The sequence below is a fragment of the Microcaecilia unicolor genome, chromosome 3, assembly GCF_901765095.1.
Source record: "Microcaecilia unicolor chromosome 3, aMicUni1.1, whole genome shotgun sequence".
Taxonomy (NCBI): Eukaryota; Metazoa; Chordata; class Amphibia; order Gymnophiona; family Siphonopidae; genus Microcaecilia; species Microcaecilia unicolor.
Window position 1 is genome coordinate 2,884,859 of NC_044033.1, and position 20,990 is coordinate 2,905,848.

Consider the following 20,990-nt stretch of genomic DNA (forward strand, 5'->3'; position numbering starts at 1 on the left):
TTCGTCGCCTTCAAATCCTCAGATACTATCACCCCAAGGTCCCTCTCCCCGTCCGAACCTATCAGACTCTCGCCACCTAACACATACGTCTCCCATGGATTTCTATTCCCTAAGTGCATCACTTTGCATTTCTTCGCATTGAATTTTAATTGCCAGACCTTAGACCATAGCTTCTTCAGATCCTTTTTCATGTTTTCCACTCCCTCTGGGGTGTCCACTGTGTTACAGATCTTAGTATCATCCGCAAATAGGCAAACTTTACCTTCTAACCCTTCGGCAATGTCACTCACAAATATATTGAACAGAATCTGCCCCAGCACTGATCCTTGAGGCACCCCACTACTCACCTTTCCCTCCTCCGAGCTAACTCCATTCACCACCACCCTCTGGCTTCTGTCCGTCAACCAGTTCCTAATTCAGTTCACCACTTTAGGTCCTATCTTCAGCCCATCCAGTTTATTTAAGAGCCTCCTGTGGGGAACCGTGTCAAAAGCTTTGCTGAAATCTAAGTAGATTACGTCCATAGCTCGTCCCTGATTCAATTCTCCTGTCACCCAATCAAAGAACTCAATGAGATTCGTTTGGCACGATTTCCCGTTGGTAAAACCATGTTGTCTCGGATCTTGCAACTTATTGGCTTCCAGGAAATTCACTATCCTTTCCTTCAGAATCGCTTCCATTACTTTTCCAATAACCGAAGTGAGGCTTACCGGCCTGTAGTTTCCAGCTTCTTCCCTATCACCACTTTTGTGAAGAGGGACCACCTCCGCCATTCTCCAATCCCTCGGAACATCTCCCGTCTCCAAGGATTTATTAAACAAATCTTTAAGAGAACCCGCCAGAACCTCTCTGAGCTCCCTTAATATCCTGTGGTGGATCCCGTCCGGTCCCATGGCTTTGTCCACCTTTAGCTTTACAAGTTGTTCATACACACTCTCTTCTGTAAATGATGCTGTATCCACTCATTTTCATTTGTACTTTTTCTAGTCCATCGCGGTCCTGCTCCAGGACTTTCTTCTGTGAAAACAGAACAAAAGTATCTATTTAGCAAATTTGCTTTTTCTTCATCACTATCTACATAGCGGTTCGCAGTATCTTTTAGTCTCATTGATGGATGTAGAGTCAGCAGTTTTGTTTGGGGATGAATCCCTTAAAAGTACATTGTATTGCCCCTGAAAAAGAGATTCTTGTGCGCTCTAAGACAAGGTTTTTGCGATGCGCACTGGTTTCCTGTGCGTCGCACGAGAAAGTCCCTCAGTAGATGTGGAGGATGAGCCCAGGGCTGAGATGCTTGAGGTCCTGGACTATCCCTCTCCACCTAAAGAGACAGTGACAGCTCCTTTGCATAAGGTACTCAGGGAAGTCCTTATACGAAACTGGGCTTTCCCCTTTGTCTGGTCCTGTGATCCCTAAGAAGACATATTCTCAGTATTGGATCCACGGTGAACCTGGTTTGATGAGGTCTGTTACCCCATAACTCCATGGTGGTGGACTCCTCTCTCTCAAAAGAGCCAAGAGTTCTAGAGACTATGCTTTTGCGCCCCCAGGCAGAGAAGCTAGGACCTTGGACTCTTTTGGGAGGAAGATGTATCAGGCCGCTATGGTCGCTGCCCGTATCCAGTCATACCAGCTCTTCACGAGCATCCACTTGCAGAACTCAGTGCAGCAGCTGTCTAGTTTGGTCAGTGCCCTCCCTCCGGAGCAGGCCGAACCTTTTTGCCATGTGGTCAGGCAGCAGAAGGCGTGTCGTAAATTCCTGACCAGGGGAGCATCCAGAATCTCTGCTCAAGGTATAGCGATGCACAAACTCTCATTGCTGTGTGTTTCTGACCTAGATCATTCTGTCCAGCAGAGGGTAGTGGATGTTCCTTGCTGGGAGGATAATCTTTTCGGAGAGAAGGTGGAAGATCTGGTTGACCAGATCAAGAAGCACACAGATGCTATGGCTTCTCTCTCCCGCTGGGCGCCTTCTGCTATCACCTCCTCAACTAGGAAGTTTTTTGGTGGGTCACGGAGTGCTCCCGATTCCTATTCTAGGTGTAGGTACACTTCCGCGTCTCACTAGCCTACTCAGGCTCAGCCCCAGTGCACTCGTTTCCATCAACAGCGTGCACCTAAGGCCCCTGCTGGTCCCCAGCAAAAGCAAGAGACGGGCTTTTGACTGGCTCCAAGAAAGCATAGCCGCAATACAAGTGTCCGTGCCGGACGACTTGCCAGTTGGGGGAAGGTTAATGTTTTTTCACCAAAGGTGGCCTCTCATAACCAACCAGTGGGTTCTTCAAATAGTCCGGTTAGGATACACCCTCAGTCTCGAATCCAAACCTCCAAATTGCCTACCGGGAGCTCATTCGTACAGCTCCCAACACAGGCAGGTACTTGTAGAGGAACTCTCCGCCCTTCTAAAGGCCCATGCGGTCAAACCCGTTCCACCAGGGGAAGAAGGGCTGGGATTCTATTCCAGGTACTTCCTTTACAAAAGAAAATGGAGTATGTGTCCCATCCTAGACCTAAGGGCCCTGAACAAATTCCTAGTCTGAGAAAAGTTCAGGATGGTTTCCCTCGGCACCCTTCTTCCCATGACTCAGGAAAACGATTGGCTATGCTCTCTGGACTTAAAGGATGCTTACACACACATCCTGATACTTCCAGCTCATAGGAAGTATCTTCGATTTCGGTTGGGAACATGACACGTTCAGTACCGTGTACTGCCATTTGGCCTAGTGTCAGCTCCCAGGGTTTTCACAAAATGTCTAACAGTAGTTGCAGCGTCACTACGTAGACTTGGAGTGCATGTGTTCTCTTATCTCAACGATTAGCTAGTGAAGAGCACCTCGGAGGATGGTGCTCAGGAGTCCGTGCGGATGACTATTCAGGTGCTGGAACTACTAGGGTTTGTAATAAATTACCCCAAGTCCCATCTCATACCTGTTCAAGATTTGGAATTCATTGGAGCTCTGCTGAACACGAGAACAGTTTGGGCCTATCTCCCCGAGACACGGGCAGATGACCTTCTGTCCCTGGTGTCCACGGTTCGGGCGTCTCAACAAGTCACAGCTGAGCAGATGTTGAGACTCTTGGGGCACACGGCCCCCACAGTTCATGTTACTCCCAATGGCACGGCTACATATGAGATCTGGTCAATGAACCCTAGCTTCCCATTGCTGCGGGAAGTCTAGAGGATGTCATCCAACTGTCCACCGACTTTCAGAATTCTCTTCAGTGGTAGATCATTCGATCCAATTTGACCATGGGACAACCATTCCAAATTCCTTAGCCTCAGAAAGTGCTTACAACGGACGCATCTCTTTTAGGGTTGGGAGCTCATGTAGATGGGTTTCACACTCAGGGAGCCTGATCCCTCCAGGAAACAGGTCTTCAGATCAACCTGCTGGAGCTTCGAGCGATCTGGAACGCTCTAAAGGCCTTCAGAGATCGGCTGTTCAACCAAATTATCTTAGTTGAAACGGACAATCAGGTTGCAATGTACTACACCAACAAGCAGAGGGGCACCAGATCTCACCCACTGTGTCAGGAAGCCGTCACCTTTACAACAGGTTCTAGATCGTAATCCAACTAAATAGCCACCTGAGTATAGTTGTATGTTTTTTTAGTTATTACATAATTATCATTTACCTATTATTTATTTTATTTTTTTATAATAATTATTTTAATCCTTTTCTTGTTACCTACACGTTTACTTTCCATTACTTTACAAATGTTAATGTCTTCTTTACAATGTTGAGATTATTTAATCAACTCACAGATTTTGACAATGTCAATCTATAAGTTTTTTACAGTTATAATGTATCCTTGTTCTAGTTTACTAATACGTTAACAAGAAATGTCTCAACAAAATGGAGTTGTCAATCATTGCTAATTTTGTAATTATTGTTATTCTTAAAACCTTCAATAAAATTTACTTGGAAAAAAAAAGTAGTAGTCCTGGGAATGTTTAGGTCAAATAAATCTCAGACCTATGTTTGAAAGTACAAATGTGCACGTGGTCTTTTTGTCCCTGTTCCTTCACCTGAAGAGAGAGGTGCAAAAGTACAGGGAAGCTTTGGGAATACACTTAAAAATCACCCAGGCAGGGTTTGGTTTTTTTTTGTGTGTGAAAATTCACACACTTTATATATCTAGTACCTAGGTGGCTAACTCAAAATTGTCCTCAATGTTTCAGAGTAAAGCCTAACTCCCTCTTTGCAGGGGAGCATTTATATTGTTTTCATCTGGCTAAGAATACTTTTTAGCTGTCAACCACAGATTGTGACCACCTGCAATATTTCCTGTTTCTCTGTTCCATTACATGTGTTTTAATGATTTCTTTGTTTATATATGTTGTGAATGATGTGCGGTATGCTCTGTATGTGATTTTGTGTGTTTTACTTTCTTCTTTGGATGATCTTTGTGAGACCCAGAAGATGGTTAATCAATCTTTTTGAGAAAGTAAGAAAGCAAAAAATAAAAGCCAAAAAGGTTTCTTCCACAAAAATGACGTTTTCATCTAGTAATGATGCTGTCTTTTTTTCTGTCTATTGCAACAGCCCTTAGCTTGGGAGTTCAATGGACGTGGCTTCATTGTACCTGCTTGTCGCCTGTCATAGGAACTTTCTGATGACTTCCCTTTGGGAACTGTTTTCTTTCTTTCTTTAAACTGAGATTCTGCAAGTTTTGGCAGTGCTCAGAAAGTTCTGAAAAGTTCCTTCATGCCCGAATGAGGTAGAATCATTTGACCTATTTTATACATTACTGTTATGAGAGAGCCCATATAGCACTGGCAGTTGTATGCAGTGCAGTACAGATACAAGAGACGGTCTCTGTTCTGTGGTTCTCACAGTCTAGTCAGGGTTAAGAGTTCAAGGTGGGTAGATAGATCACTTACAGCTGAAAGAAATTGGGTGAGTGATCGGCAAGGTGGGAGGGCCCCTGTAGAAACTCACTGCCAGACCTTCTTTCAACAAGGAGGCATAGTAGAAAGTCTTTTAGAGAAGTTATTTCTCCATTCTTGCATTTTTAAAGCTGTGCTGTAACCAATTGCATAACTAAAAGACCCTGTGTTAAATCTACTTTTCCTTGTCATCAAGCAGATGAAGCCATTACGTATGGGTTATGTCCATCAACCAGCAGGGGAGATAGAGAGCACTCAAACTTTCACAGTGCTCTCTTGGCCAGCTAGCTCCACTGCCTCTTCAGTATTCTCTATCTCCCCTAGCAGGGTGGCTGCAGCTTGTTCGAGCTCCAGAAAAATCTGCCGGGAGGTGGTTCCTGGCTTGCCCCAGCAGTTGTTAACCGGGGTGTTGGAGGCTATAGCAGCCTCACTTTAAAGGCACATAGGTTAGCCCTTTCCCTGCCTTACCCATACCTCTGTGGATGTGGACATATTGCCTTGCTTTCCCTGTCCTTACCCACCAACAGTGGATGCAGGCATATAGGTTCGCCCTTTCCCTGCCTTTCCCAGTCATCTGAGCCTCCGGAGTATTCAATACCTCTGCTTTCCTCACAGCTTTAAAAAAAAAAAAAAAAAAGTTGCGTCGCGTTTTTACGCAGAGACGCTGAAACAGAGGTTTTTGACCTGATTTTCAGCAGGATCGTAGTTGTACACTAGATCCTTTGAGGTAAGAGTGTTTTCCAACTCCTCCGGGGTGGGCCCGCGATCGGGGCGATTTTGGCGCAAAACCGCCATCTTGGATTTTACCGCCGTTTTTCGGCGATGGCTGCGGACAATGTAAAGCGCTGTTCCACTTGTGGCAAGCGCAAATCAGCAGCAGGGCTCTGTAAATCGTGCTGTACTGGCGTAGGAGCCGGCCCGAGCATGGCGAACGATGTTTCTTCCCGATCTGAGCTAGCAGCGGGCGCCATTTTGCTTACACCACATGGCGCGGCCTCCGTGGACACGGAGAGACCTGAGCCGGGTGGGGCACCTTGAGATGAGGTTATTTCTGGAGTGGCTAGCACCGGACAGGATTTGCGTGCCCAGGGTGAGATTTTCTCCCCGGATTTTGTGCTTTTGCTGCATAAAGCATACATGATGAAAAGAGCCCTTCCTCAAGGGTCGCCTGAGGCTCCTCTGATTGCCCCCCCCCCCCCCCCCCAATGGATTCTGGCCTGGGACTGCCCAGTGAGGCTTTTTTCCCGGATGCTTGGCCTAAAGATAAGCGCAGAAGGGTTAATGCCCCTTCAGATTGTGGTGCACCTTTTTCCCCCCTGTGGTCGGGGTGTGAGGATTCTGAGAACTCTGACAGACGTTCTTGGTCTGAGGAACCAGAGTCAGGTTCGGATTTACCACAGGATCTGGATGATCCCTCCGCGGTGAGGATTTTCCACCGTGATGAGCTGCCAGCGCTTATTTCAGATACCCTGCAGGCCCTCTTGATTGAAGATCCTGACAGTGGCATGGCCTCCTCGGGTAATCCCAGGATGGCTAGTACCAAGAAAGCTGCTCGGGCCTTCCCTTTGCATGACTCCATCCTAGAGCTTGTTTCGGCTCAGTGGGCTGACCCCGAGGGACCTTTGAGAGTTTCCAGGGCTATGGGGCAGTTATACCCTCTGCGTGAGGGACATTTGACTCGTTTTCAGATGCCTACAGTGGATGCCCTAGTCACTGTGGTGACAAAGAGAACTACCCTCCCTGTTGAAGGAGGTGTTGCCCTGAAGGATGCTCAAGACCGTAGGCTGGAAACAGCATTGAAACGGTCCTTTGAAATTGCAGGTCTCACTGTTCGGGCGTCTGCATGCAGCTGTTATGCTGTTAGAGCCTGCCTAGCTTGGCTGCAACAGGCAGTGGCTCAGCCCGGAGATGGAGCGGAGCCCTTCTTGGATGTGGCTCCGCGGATGGAGGTGGCCTTGTCCTTTCTGGCTGATGCCCTTTATGACCTTGTCAGAGCTTCGGCTAAACAAATGGCAGTAGCAGTGGCGGCTCGCCGTCGTCTGTGGCTACGACACTGGGCAGCGGACATGGCCTCTAAGCAAAGGTTGGTGAAGTTGCCTTTTCAAGGACTTCTCCTATTTGGTGAGGAGTTGGAGAAAATTGTGAAAGGCCTGGGTGATCCAAAACCCCAGCGCTTGCCCGAAGATAGGCAGAGGCCTTCCTCTAAGGGCCAGGCGGTCCACTCCTCGTTCAGACCTCGCTTCCGTGAAGCTAGAAGGTACCGCCCGGGGCGTTCTGCTGGGTTCACTTCACGTGCCCGTGGTCAGCAGAGGAACTCCTTTCGCTCGGACAAGTGTCCTGCAGCCGGTGGCTCAAGACCAGGAGTTCAGGGGCGACCCTGTCAATGATGATGCGCCGGCCCTCTCCTCGATGCCTGTCATCGGAGGACAGCTTTCCCTCTTTGTCGAGGAGTGGGCCAAGATTTCCTCAGATCAGTGGGTTGTGGACCTGATCAGAGATGGATACAGAATAGAATTCAACGCCCCAGTAAGAGACGTGTTTGTGGAGTCCCGATGCGGTTCTGCCGTCAAACGGGCGGCGGTGGAGGAGACTTTACAAGGTCTGATTCAGTTAGGGGCAGTGACCCCGGTGCCTCCCGCCAAGCAAGGCTGCGGCCGATACTCCATCTATTTTGTGGTGCCGCGAAAAGGTGGGTCCTTTCGCCCTATTCTGGACTTAAAAGAAGTGAACAAGTCCCTGAGAGTGCGGCATTTCCACATGGAATCCCTGCGCTCCGTCATTGCGGCGGTACAGCCAGGAGAGTTTCTCACGTCTCTGGACCTGAAAGAAGCTTACTTGCACATACCGATTTGGCCCCCGCACCAGAAGTTTCTGAGGTTTGCGGTGTTGGGAAAACATTTCCAGTTCAGGGCCTTGCCTTTTGGCCTCGCCACAGCTCCCCGAACCTTTTTGAAGGTAATGGTGGTAGTAGCTGCTTTTCTCAGGCGAGAAGGTATCAGGGTTCACCCGTACCTAGACAACTGGCTCATCAGAGCAGACTCTGCAACAGAGAGCTTACAAGCTACAGCCAGAGTGGTCTCAGTACTGCAATCTCTAGGCTGGGTCGTCAATATGGCCAAAGGTCACCTGTCCCCTTCACAATCTCTAGAGTTTTTGGGGGCCAGGTTCGACACAGTCTCGGGCTATGTGTTCCTACCCGAGCTAAGGCGGTGCAAGCTTCAGAATCAGGTCCGTCTGCTCCTGAGGATGCCCCGCCCGCGAGCTTGGGACATTGTCCAGCTGCTGGGATCGATGACAGCCACGATGGAAGTGGTACCCTGGGCGAGAGCGCACCTGAGACCTCTACAGTATTCCCTACTCCGGAGATGGTCTCCTTTTTCTCAGGATTACCAATGCAGACTTACTTGGCTCCCTGCGGCCCGACTCAGCATGAAGTGGTGGCTCTCGGACAGCATGCTGCGGCGAGGAATGCCGCTGACGCTCCCCGTTTGGTGCCTGGTGGTAACAGATGCCAGCCTGAAGGGCTGGGGCGCACACTGCAAGGGGAAGCATGCCCAGGGTCTATGGACACCCAAGGAGTCGGAGTGGTCCATCAACCGCCTAGAGTTGAAAGCGGTGTTTCAGGCGCTTCTGGCCTTTCAAGTGACCCTGGAAGGATTGGCTGTCAGAGTGATGTCGGACAACACGACAACGGTGGCCTATATAAATCGACAAGGCGGAACAAGGTGCAGAGCACTAGCTGCGCAGGCCGAACTGATTTGCCACTGGGCCGAGCTGCATCTTCAGTGTCTGTCAGCAGCTCATATTGCAGGTCAGAGCAATGTGCAGGCTGATTATCTGAGCAGGCATCAGATCGATCCAGCAGAATGGAATCTGGCAGACAAAGTTTTCCTGCAGATCTGTGCCAAATGGGGCAAGCCCGTGATGGATCTAATGGCGACAAGTGCCAATGCCAAAGTCCCGTGCTTCTTCTGCAGACGGAGAGATCCTCGCTCGGCGGGGTTGGATGCCCAGGAGAAGTGGTCCTCATCGCCCCGGATTGGCCAAGGAGACCTTGGTATGCAGACCTCCGACAGATGCTCCTGGAGGCTCCTCTGCCGTTACCTCTGGTACCGAACCTGTTGACTCAGGGACCGGTAGCCATGGAGGACGCCAGCCGCTTTGGTCTTACGGCATGGCTATTGAGAGGGCGCATTTGAGGGATAAAGGTTATTCCAATAAAGTTATTTCCAATCTCCTGCAAGCCCGCAAGCGGTCCACTTCCGTGGCTTATGCCAGGATTTGGTGCCTGTTTGAGTCTGGGTGTGCTTCCAGAGCCATTGCTCCAATGCGGGCTCCTGTCTCGCCGATTCTGGACTTTTTGCAGGAAGGTGTACAAAAAGGCTTGGCCTATAATTTCCTGCGGGTGCAGGTGGCAGCGTTGGCCTCCCTTCGTGGTAAGGTGGAAGGCGTGTCTTTGGCTGCTCACCCAGATGTGGCACGGTTTCTTAGAGGGGTGCTTCGGCTCCGACCTCCAGTGCGAGCACCCTGTCCAGCTTGGAACCTGGGGCTAGTTTTGAAAACCCTGCAGGCATCTCCTTTTGAGCCGCTTCGGCGAGCATCGGAGAAAGATTTGACACTGAAGGCCGTTTTTCTGGTGGCCATAACCTCGGCGAGACGGGTGTCAGAGCTCCAGGCGCTGTCCTGTAGAGACCCATTTCTGCAATTTTCAGAGTCCGGAGTCACGGTTCGGACCGTGCCTTCCTTTATGCCTAAGGTGGTGTCAGCCTTTCACCTAAACCAGCCTATTTTCTTGCCCTCTTTTTCAGAGGAAGAGTTTCCAGAATCTTTTGGGCAGCTGCACCTTTTGGATGTGCGCAGGACTCTGCTGCAGTATCTGCGAGTTACTAACTCTTTCAGGACTTCTGATCATCTGTTTGTTTTGCTATCCGGTTCTCGCAGAGGGTCTCCAGCGTCTAAAGCCACTATTGCCCGCTGGCTCAAAGAAACTATCTTTTCAGCTTATCTGCTGGCCGGCAGGGTTCCGCCTGTAGCCTTTAAGGCACATTCTACTAGAGCGATTTCTTCCTCTTGGGCTGAAACTGGAGCACTCTCTCTTCAAGAGATATGCAGTGCAGCAACATGGGCTTCTAAGCTCTCCTTTGCCCGACATTACAGGCTGGGTGTGGCTGCCAGGAGGGATGCGCGTTTTGGTGCACAAGTGCTAGCGCGTGGTGTGGCTTGTTCCCACCCTATCTAGGGATTGCTTTGTTACATCCCATACGTAATGGCTTCATCTGCTTGATGACAAGGAAGGGAAAATTAGGTTCTTACCTTGGTAATTTTCTTTCCTTTAGTCATAGCAGATGAAGCCATGAGCCCTCCCTGTATGATTGTCTGTATGCTGTGAATCTGTTTTTCAGGTTCTGTTCTAATTTCCTGAAGTTCCTTCCTTGGGAGAAAGTTGGAAAACAATCTTCAGAATTCATGTTCAGTTTAAATTTAGGAGGATGTGTTCATTCCCTCCAGCATGTTTTTTTGGAGGATGTGTTGATTCTGTCCAGGAGGCGCGTGTGTTCCCCTCCAGTTCTATAAATAGGAGGATGAGTTTATTCCCTCCAGTGTGTTGGGAGGATGTGTGATTCCCTCCAGGAGGCGCGGGTGTTCCCCTCCACTTATACAATAAGGAGGATGAGTTTGTTCCCTCCAGGAGGAAGTGCATTCCCTCCTTTATGAGTTCATGCCCTTGTGATGGGCCATCGTTCGCTGTGAGGAAAGCTCTTGTGATTCCCATTGCGGTTTGCCATACTGCTTTGGAAGCTTCAAATACTGAAGAGGCAGTGGAGCTGCCTGGCCATGAGGCACTGTGAGAGTTTGAGTGCTTTCTATCTCCCCTGCTGGTTGATGGACATAACCCATACGTAATGGCTTCATCTGCTATGACTAAAGGAAAGAAAATTACCAAGGTAAGAACCTAATTTTCCCTTGCACAATCTGAATTTCTTAAAATTAGTCAGTGTTCATGCAGGATATTTTACATTGCATTACATTTATATTCTGCAATTACCTAATAGTTCAGTGCGGATTATAGTAAAAAAAAAAACAAATTGGTCAATCAACCTGGGAAATTACGAGAAAAAACACCCTGCTTTATTTCTCCTGTGATTCTTTCTTTATGGATGGTGCATCTAAATATTGTGGCTGATCCATATGTTTGTGATCGGTACCTCAGTTTTAAGCTAAGACTGAATCTCTAACATCTCACTGCACAAAGTTCTGACACAAGTGACCAGTCCTACTCTCTGCCTTGTCATGGTTGTTTTATAATGTTTTCATGTCCTTTGCCTTCTTGTTTGTTTCCTGCAGGGAAGGATCATGTTTGTCGATTTATTGGCTGTGGAAGAAATGAGAAGTTTAATTATGTGGTCATGCAGCTTCAGGTAAATGAATTATTTAATGCATTCCATGGTAAAGCTGGAAATGCAAAGTTGATTACTCTTTTCTAATTTATTTAAGAGGCCCTATCCTTTTGCATTATGTTACTTCTAATCCATGTCCAGCTGGATGCAAAGAATCATGAACAATTTCTCTTACTCTTCATTGTCAGACTTACATACAAACTTAGGGGCTGATGCTCAAAGCTTACCGTGCTAACAACATCTGATTTAAACTTTTTCTAGCCAGTCTAGTGATCATGTTATTCAGCATCTAATGCACAAAGGTGTTCTGCATGGTTTTTACTGTTCATGGTAGCAGCTAATGATAGACCTATGCAAAATGAGCATTCAGAGCGATGCACAGAAAGGAGTGCCTACCTTTAACATGCAAGATTTTCCCTGGAGCTGCTGTTGTGGCAGAGGGAAGGCAAGTAAGCTGCTGGAGAAAGGTGGAGCCAGCACCAGAGCACTGCAAGGGAAAGGAGCCAGGGGGACAGTGGAGCCAGCAAGTACTGCAGGGAAAGGAAGGAGTACACCAGCCCTAGCACATGTAACATAGTAACATAGTAGATGACGGCAGAAAAAGACCTGCACAGTCCATCCAGTCTGCCCAACAAGATAAACTCATATGTGTATCCTTACCTTGATTTGTACCTGCCTTTTTCAGGGCATAGACCGTACAAGTCTGCCCAGCAGTATTTACCGCCTCCCAACCACCAGTCCTGCCTCCCATCACCGGCTCTGGCACAGACTGTATAAGTCTGCCCTCCACTATCCTCACCTCCCAACCACCAACCCCTCTTCCCCCACATGCTCCACCACCCAATTTCAGCTAAGCTGCTGAGGATCCAATGTGCAGAACAGGGACACTTACAGGCATGTGCTAGGTGCTTTCCCTACTGAGCTGCTTGTTGAAATTGGGTGCAGCTCATTTGCATGCAATTTCCTTTGAGCATTGGTAAGTTCTACTGAGGATCTAAACACACGGTTTTTAACGGGTTCTTTTGTGCTTCGGGCCCTAAGTGGCTTGGCATATAACCACTTCTTGGCCACCACAGTGTGACCTATTGTTTCCTTTACAGACCCTAATCATTGTCTAGTCTTTTCCTTCTTAGCACAACCTTGGATGACTTCTGGCACTTGATGTTCCAAGATGTGTTCTGAAAGTGGAAATGGCCATTTTGACTAAAACTGTTCAGCCAATAGGAATTGGGTCCCATAAGTTACTAGATGTTGATATTCACTCCCAGTCGTTGAGGACCGCCAACAGGTCAGCTGTTCAGGATATCCTTAATGAATATGCTTGAGAGAGAGAGTTGAATTCATGCCACATTCTTTTATGCAGATCTCTCTCATGCATATTCATTAGTGATATCATGACATCCTGACCCACTAGCAAGGCATGGAGGAGAAGTCTAGTGAAGTAGAGTAGCAGGCTGGCAACCAGGGAAGTCAGGGCTCAAATATCTCCTGATCTTGGGCAAGTCCGTTACTCTTCCATTGCCTCAGGTACAACCTTAGATTGTAAGGTCTTTGCTGACTATTAAGCTGTTTTAATATGAAAGCTTTACATTGATAACGTCAAATATGCAATAAGAGACTAGCTTGAAAATACTTGGGGTAGTGATTGATAACCATTTGTCCTTTGAACAAGCTGCGGCTTCTGCCATTAAGGTTTTTGAAATATTATGGAAGCTTAGAAGGCTTAGGGCTTATTTCTTAATCAATACTTTTTTTGTTTATGGGTCCAAACTGTGGTATTAACCAACTTGGATTACTGTAATATTGTTTATATAGGATGTAAACAGGGTGTTGTAAAAGAACTTCAGACAGTTCAAAATACTGCAGCAAGGTTGATTTACAGGGTATCAAAATATGAGAGGGTAACACACTTGTTAATACTGCATTGGTTATTGGTAGAGGAATGACTAGTACTTAAGCTTTGTACCTTAGTTCGTTAAATAATATATGGGGGCCCTTTTACTAAGTCGCAGTAGGTCTACCGCACACTAAAAGAGCACTACTGCGGAACACGCTGAGGCATGTCACTGCTAATCCCACACTGGACAATATTTTTTATTTTCCAGTGTGGAAGGCTTGTCTGGGGGCGGAGAGTAGGCATGCCCACACTAATCGGGTAGTGTGGGCACATTAGTGCAGGAATAGCACGGGAGCCCTTCTTAAGGGCTCCTGGCGGTAATGGCCATGTGCTATTGGGGAAATTAGTGCATGGCCATTAAAAAAAACCAAACCATCTTTCCATAGCATCCTATCAGATCAATCCAGAGACTTGTGGGTTATGCCCCTCCTCTAGCAGGTTAGATAGAGAGAACTCCGAAGTTTCCCTCTAGAGGGCATGTGCAGCCTTCCTAACTTCAGTATTCTCTCTATCTAGCAGGTAGAAGGAAGCATACTGTGCAGCTCTGTATTCCAAAGCTCCTATCCTGTTCCCTCGGGGGTATAGAGCTTTTGGTGGGGTTTGAGGTGCGGATGCACATTGGGGATACACCTGGTGGTGCCAGGTCCCTACCCTTCTCCCCCTGTCAGTCGGACAAATCTACAGAAAGGTAGTCTCCTGCCTCTTTAAAAAAAAAAAAAAGAATCCTTTCATTAGACGGCATTACCCACAAGAAGCACTGAGAATTTATAGTGCTGAGAGAATTTATGTTCCGTTTACCTCGAACATGAGCAGGGCTGACAAGGTGCTATAAGTAAAAATTTTTTTCTTTTACCATGTCTGTGCCGTCGGAGTCCGTGAAGCGCTGTTTGCGCTGCAGGGGCTCGTAAGTCAGCTTCGGGGGGGGTGTGAGGCTTGCTCAGCAGGTTTAGGCAAGGCTGGTACTGATCTTGAACAGCGCGAGTTGGGCCCCGATGTCGCGCAACGAAGCGAGGCTGGTTTGGCAGGAAGCGTTGGTCTCGGGTCGGCGCGTGCCTCCGTGAGCGCCATTTTCTCTCTACGGCCTGAGATGCCAGAAACTGCGAAAGCGACGGCTGCGGGAGACGCGGTTCAGGATGGCAGTGTGGGGGTGGAAGCGCCAGGTTTGTCGGGGTTTTTTCCGGCGTTCGTTTTGCTGATGCTCGAGGCTTTTTTGCTGCGTTCTGAGGGGGAACGACAGCCGGCGGCCATTTTAGGGACTCCAGTGGGTTCGGGGTCGCAGCTGGTTCAGCAGCAGGCTAAAAGGTCTCGTATGGACTTTGAGCAGCCCATGGCCGAGGATTCGGCTCACTCGGATTTTGAGGGTGACATGGGGTCTGTGGAGTCAGGTCCAGAGGCCCTGGAAGAAGGAGAGCTCCCCGCAGCTGAGGGTGATGATCCCACCGCGGCGAGTCTCTTTAAAAGGGAGGAGCTGCATAAGCTGATTGTGCAGGCCCTTCAAAGTTTAAATCTATCGGCTCCGGAACCTTCGATCCCAGTCGCACTTAGTGCGTCCATAATGTCAGGCACTAGAGCCCCTCCAAAATCTTTTTATATTCATGAGGCTATGCAGGTACTAATTCGGGCTCAATGGGAAACCCCTGAGGCTAGTCTGAGGGTAGCTCAGGCTATGGGCAAGCTTTGTCCGTTGCGGCATAGTAACATAGTAAATGACGGCAGAAAAAGACCTGCATGGTCCATCCAGTCTGCCCAACAAGATAAACTCATATGTGCTACTTTTTGTGTATACCCTACTTTGATTTGTACCTGTCCTCTTCAGGGCACAGACCATATAAGTCTGCCCAGCACTATTCCCGCCTTCCAACCACCAGCCCCGCCTCCCACCACTGGCTCTGGCACAGACCGTATAAGTCTGCCCAGCACTATCCCCGCCTCCCGCCACCGGCTCTGCCACCCAATCTCGGCTAAGCTCCTTAGGATCCATTCTTTCTGAACAGGATTCCTTTATGTTTATCCCAAGCGTGTTTGAATTCTGTTACCGTTTTCATTTCCACCACCTCCCGCGGGAGGGCATTCCAAGCATCCACTACTCTCTCCGTGAAAAAATATTTCCTGACATTTTTCTTAAGTCTGCCCCCCTTCAATCTCATTTCATGTCCTCTCGTTCTACCGCCTTCGCACCTCCGGAAAAGGTTTGTTTGCGGATTAATACTTTCTAAATATTTGAACGTCTGTATCATATCACCCCTGTTTCTCCTTTCTTCCAGAGTATACATGTTCAGGTCATCAAGTCTCTCTTCATACATCTTGTAACGCAAATCCCTTACCATTCTCGTAGCTTTTCTTTGCACCGCTTCAATTCTTTTTACATCCTTCGCAAGGTACGGCCTCCAAAACTGAACACAATACTCTAGTTGGGGCCTCACCAACGACTTATACAGGGGCATCAACACCTCCTTTCTTAGGTGCTGTTCTTGTTTCCTGAAGGTGTATTCCTTCCTTGGGGAGTCTGAAAACAGTCTTCAGGATTCTTGTTACAGTTATAGGAGGATGAGTTCATTCCCTCCAGTTCATGTTTTGGGAGGATGAGTTTATTCCCTCCAGGAGGATGCAAGTATTCCCTCCGTTTATACAAAGTGGAGGACGAGTTTATTCCCTCCAGGAGGATGAGTTCATTCCCTCCTTTTTTTGGAGTTTATGCCCTTGTTAAGGGGCCATCGTTCGCTGTGAGGAAAGTTCATGTTATTCCCATTGCGGTTTGCCATACTGCTTTGGAAGCTTCAAATACTGAAGAGGCAGTGGAGCTAGCTGGCCATGAGGCACTGTGAAAAGTGGAGTGCTCTCTATCTCCCCCTGCTGGTTGATGGACACAACCCATACGTAATGGCTTCATCTGCTATGACTAAAGGAAAGAAAATTATCATGGTAAGAACCTAATTTTCCCTTCCATCACTCGCCCAAGGATATTCCAAAAGAGTCTAGAATTATCGTTGGCTAACCTATTTAGGGTAAATCCATTTTATTTATTGATTTATTGCATTTGTATCCCACATTTTTCCACCTGTTTGCAGGCTCAATGTGGCTTACAGAGACCTGTTATGGCGTCACCATTCCAGGGTAAAAGATACAATTGGTGTTACAAAAAAGATCAAGAATGACAAAAAGATCTAAGCAAACCGTTATAGAGGGATGACTTTCAGAATAAGGGTAGAATGGTAAATTGTTATAATTAAGCTATGGATTCTCGTGGTAGGCCTTGTTGAAGAGAGAGGTTTTCAGAGATTTACGAAAGTTAGTTATTTCATTAATTGTTTTCAAGTCTGTTGGTATTTCATTCCATAGCTGCGTGCTCATATAGGAAAAGCTGGTCGCATGTATTAGTTTGTATTTTAGTCCTTTACAGCTGGGGAGGTGTAGATTAAGAAATTTGCGAGCTGATCTTTTAGCATTTCTGGGAGGCCGGTCCACAAGGTCTAGCACGTAGGTCGGGACATCTCCATGAATGATTTTATGAACAATCGTGCAGATCTTGAACAAGATACATTCTTTAAATGGGAGCTAGTGAAGTTTCTCTCTTAGGGGTTTTGCACTTTCATATTTTGTTTTTCCAAATATGAGTCTGGCTGTGGTATTCTGGGCTGTTTGAAGTTTCTTGATGGTCTGTTCTTTGCAACCAGCGTATAGTGCGTGCAATAGTCTAGGTGACTTAGCACCATTGACTGTACCAGGTTTCAGAATATGGATCTTGGGAAGAAAGGTTTTACTCTTTTGAGTTTCCACATGGAGTGGAACATCTTCTTTGTTGTATTCTTCACGTAGGTTTTGAGTATGAGATTTTGATCAATGGTAACTCCGAGGATTTTCAGGTTGTTTGAGACGGGAAGGGAAAAGTTTGGTGGTGTTATGGTGGTGAATTTACTTGTGTTATGTTGTGAGGTGAGTATGAGGCATTGTGTTTTTTCTGCGTTAAGTTTTAGCTGGAATGCATCCGCCCAGGAGTGCATGATTTGGAAGCTTTGGTTGATCTCGTTGGTGATTTCCTTTGGGTCATGTTTGAACAGGATATGATCGTGACATCATCTGCATATATTTTGATCTCTGTGAATCATATCTTGAATGATACTTTGCAAATGCAAGGCTAATATTTTTGCATATATTTTATTATCTATATTAATTAAAGAGATGGGCCGATAATTTTCCACTTTAGAAGTGTCTCTATCTGGTTTTGGTATTACAATAATTGTGGATTGATTGAACCAGATTGATCCTCATGAGATAATAGAGAGTTCTATATAATATTCAATTTAGGGGACAAAATATCAGCAAACGTTTGATAAAATTCATCAGTAAAACCATTGTTCCTTGGAGACTTTCCTTTGGAATTATTATTATTATTTATTTATTTATTTAGATTTTGCTCACACCTTTTTCAGGAGGGCTCACAATCTAAGTTTGTACCTCCATTATCTCCTTAGTGGAGAAAGGTTGATCTAAAGTAGTATTTTGAGATATAGTAACAAGTGGACTTTGACGATGGCTTACAAAATGATTAAAGGAGTTCAAAGAAAATTGAAATTCAGAATTATATAATTTTTTATAATATGTTTGAAATTGTTGAGCAATAGTAGGTACGCACCAAATCATTAGAATCAATAATTTGAGAGATATTGTGCAAGAAGATAACTTGCTTTGTTGTTGCTTTCTGCATATTTAATAGATTTATAGTTAAATTACATTCTAAGTATGACTCCCCTCCCTTTCCCAAACTCACTATATGAAACAATTGACTCTCTATTAAATAAATTCCTTTGGAAACAGAAACCTCCTCGTATTGCTCTTAAAAAACTTAAATTACCTAAGGATAAAAGGTGGTCTTAACATTCCTGATTTTAGAAAATGTCATATGGCTTTTAGACTTGCATAGTCTCTAATGTGGTTCCAAAGAGATTTATCTCACCTCACGCCTAGATGGCACATATTTGAAACAGCATTGGTTCAACCCTGTTTTTTTATATCTCCTCCCATATATGGATTCATATACATATGCAAAACATCTTAGGTTATTGAAAGCCTCTGCCACTACTATTCGTGAATTTAAATCTGGCCTTAATATCAGAAATGTGTCTTTGGAAGATATTTCTCTTTGGTATAATTCTAGATTTAATTCTACTTTGTTAAATTGTCAAGAAACTGAATGGAAAAAGAAAGGTATATGGTCGTTATCTCATATATATTTGGCTGGTAATCTATTATCTCCAGATGCTTTATCTTTATTGCATAATGTCTCCTTAATAGATTTACATGTCTGGAAAGTCATTGCTAAATATATTTCATCGTTTCACCTCTCCAATTCTCTCTCAGCATCTCCCTCTGAATTTATCTCCTTATGTCAAAGTATTGTCACAGGTCATAAGAAAGCATTGTTATTATACAAAAAAACTTCAATAAAACTGTCATGGGAACAAGATCTGTGCTTTGTCTCTTCAGACTTTGATTGGCAAACTTCCTGGACTAAATCCATACATCCTACAAAATCAGCAGCAATATCTCAATCTTCTTACTTCATAATACATCAAGCCTACTGGACCCCTGCTCATCTGGCAAAGATTACTAAGAATGTCACCTCAAACTGTTGGGCTTGCCATGAAAACAATGGTGCTCTAGCTCATATGATTTTCTGTTGTAAAAATGTTAGAGCATATTGGCATCTAATTTGGTCTCGATTGTGTCTTGTCTTTCATCTCCCTGTGAATATAGCAATTTCGTATGAAATTGTAATTTTTCGAGCATCTCATCCTGACATTGTTCAGATAAGAAATTGTTTAATATATTGTTAGCTGTTGCTTTGCATCTTATTGTCGCTAACTGGAAAAATAGTTCAGATTTATGCTTTAATGAATGGTGTACATAACTATTGCCATACTGGGAAAGACCAAAGGTCCATCGAGCCCAGCATCCTGTTTCCAACAGTGGCCAATCCAGGTCACAAATACCTGGCAAGATCCCCAAAAATGTACAAAACATTTTATACTGCTTATCCCAGAAATAGTGGATTTTCCCCAAGTCCATTTAATAACGGTCTATGGACTTTTCCTTTGGAAAGCTGTCCAAATCTTTTTTAAACTCCACTAAGCTAACCGCCTTTACCACATTTTCTGGCAATGAATTCCAGAGTTTAATTACAAGTTGAGTGAAGAAATATTTTCTCCGATTCATTTTAAATTTACTACTACTACTACTTATCATTTCTAATGCGCTACTAGACGTACGCAGCACTGTACACTTGAACATGAAGAGACAGTCCCTGCTCAACAGAGCTTACAATCTAATTAGGACAGACAAACAGGACAAACAAGAGATAAGGGAATATTAAAGTGAGGATGATAAAATAAGGGTTCTGAACAAGTGAATAAGGGTTAGGAGTTAAAAGCAGCATCAAAAAGGTGGGCTTTTAGCTTAGATTTAAAAACGGCCAGAGATGGAGCTTGACGTACCGAGTCAGGAAGTCTATTCCAGGCATATGGTGCAGCAAGAGCTTTCCAAAGTGCTCTGCTCAGACAATTGGTCATGCAACCCACGAGGGAGGGCGCAATGCTGGATCTGGTGCTCACAAATATGGATAGCATGTCAAATGTCAGAGTGGGTGCCCACCTGGGCGGCAGTGACCATTAAACGGTTTGGTTCAATATGACGGCTGAAGAGGAGGGTTGCCACTCAAAACTCAAAGTCCTGGATTTCAAGCGTGCTGACTTTAGTAAAATGGGGTAATACCTAAGGAAGGAGCTGATGGGCTGGGAGGACGTACGAGAAGTGGAAGGACAGTGGTCCAGGCTGAAAGAAGCTATAAATAGGGCCACAAACCTTTATGTAAGGAAAGTAAATAAAAGCAAGAGAAAAAGGAAACCGCTATGGTTCTCCAAGCAAGTGGCTGAGAAAATAAAGGCTAAAGAGTTCGCATTCCAGAAATACAAAAAAACTCAAGACGAGGAACACGGGGAGGAATACCGGAGGAAACTGAAAGAAGCCAAGAGAGAGGTACGTCTGGCGAAAGCGGAAGAACAAATGGCTAGAAAGGTAAGGAGGGGTGACAAAAATTTCTTCAGGTATATTAGTGAAAGGAGAATGACTAAAAAGTGAATTGTGAGACTAAAAGATACTGCAAACCGCTATGTAGATAATGATGAAGAAAAGGCAAATTTGCTAAATAGATACTTTTGTTCTGTTTTTACTGAAGAAAATCCGGGAGAAGGACCACGATGGACTGGCAAAAGTTCATTTGAGAATGGAGTGGATATAGCACCGTTCACGGAAGAAAGTGTGTATCAACAACTAGAAAAACTAAAGGTGGACAAAGCCATGGGACCGGATGGGATCCACCCCAGGATATTGAGGGAGCTCAGAGAGGTTCTGGCGGGTCCTCTTAAAGATTTGTTTAATAAATCCTTAGAAATGGGAGAGGTTCCGAGGGATTGGAGAACGGCGGAGGTGGTCCCTCTTCACAAAAGTGGTGATAGGAAAGAAGCTGGAAACTACAGGCCGGTAAGCCTCACTTCGATTATTGGAAAAGTAATGGAAGCGATGCTGAAGGAAAGGGTAGTGAATTTCCAGGAAGAAAATGAGTTGCAAGATCCGAGACAACATGGTTTTACCAAAGGGAAATCGTGCCAAACGAATCTCATTGAATTCTTTGATTGGGTGACAGGAGAATTAAACCGTGGACGTGCTATAGACGTAATCTACTTAGATTTCAGCAAGGCTTTTGACAAGGTTCCCCACAGGAGGTTCTTAAATAAACTGGACAGGCTGAAGA

The 20,990-nt window shown here is 45.8% G+C and overlaps 1 protein-coding gene across 1 annotated transcript in view; it reads left to right on the top strand.

Annotated features, from left to right (window-relative positions):
• Nucleotides 1-20,990, top strand: part of LOC115464202 (tau-tubulin kinase 1-like) — a 124,551-nt gene that overhangs the window by 50,605 nt on the left and 52,956 nt on the right. Inside the window, exon 3 of the mRNA XM_030194593.1 lies at nt 11,234-11,307. Coding sequence (XP_030050453.1) covers nt 11,234-11,307 — 74 coding nt within the window. The remainder of the gene's footprint in view (nt 1-11,233; nt 11,308-20,990) is intronic.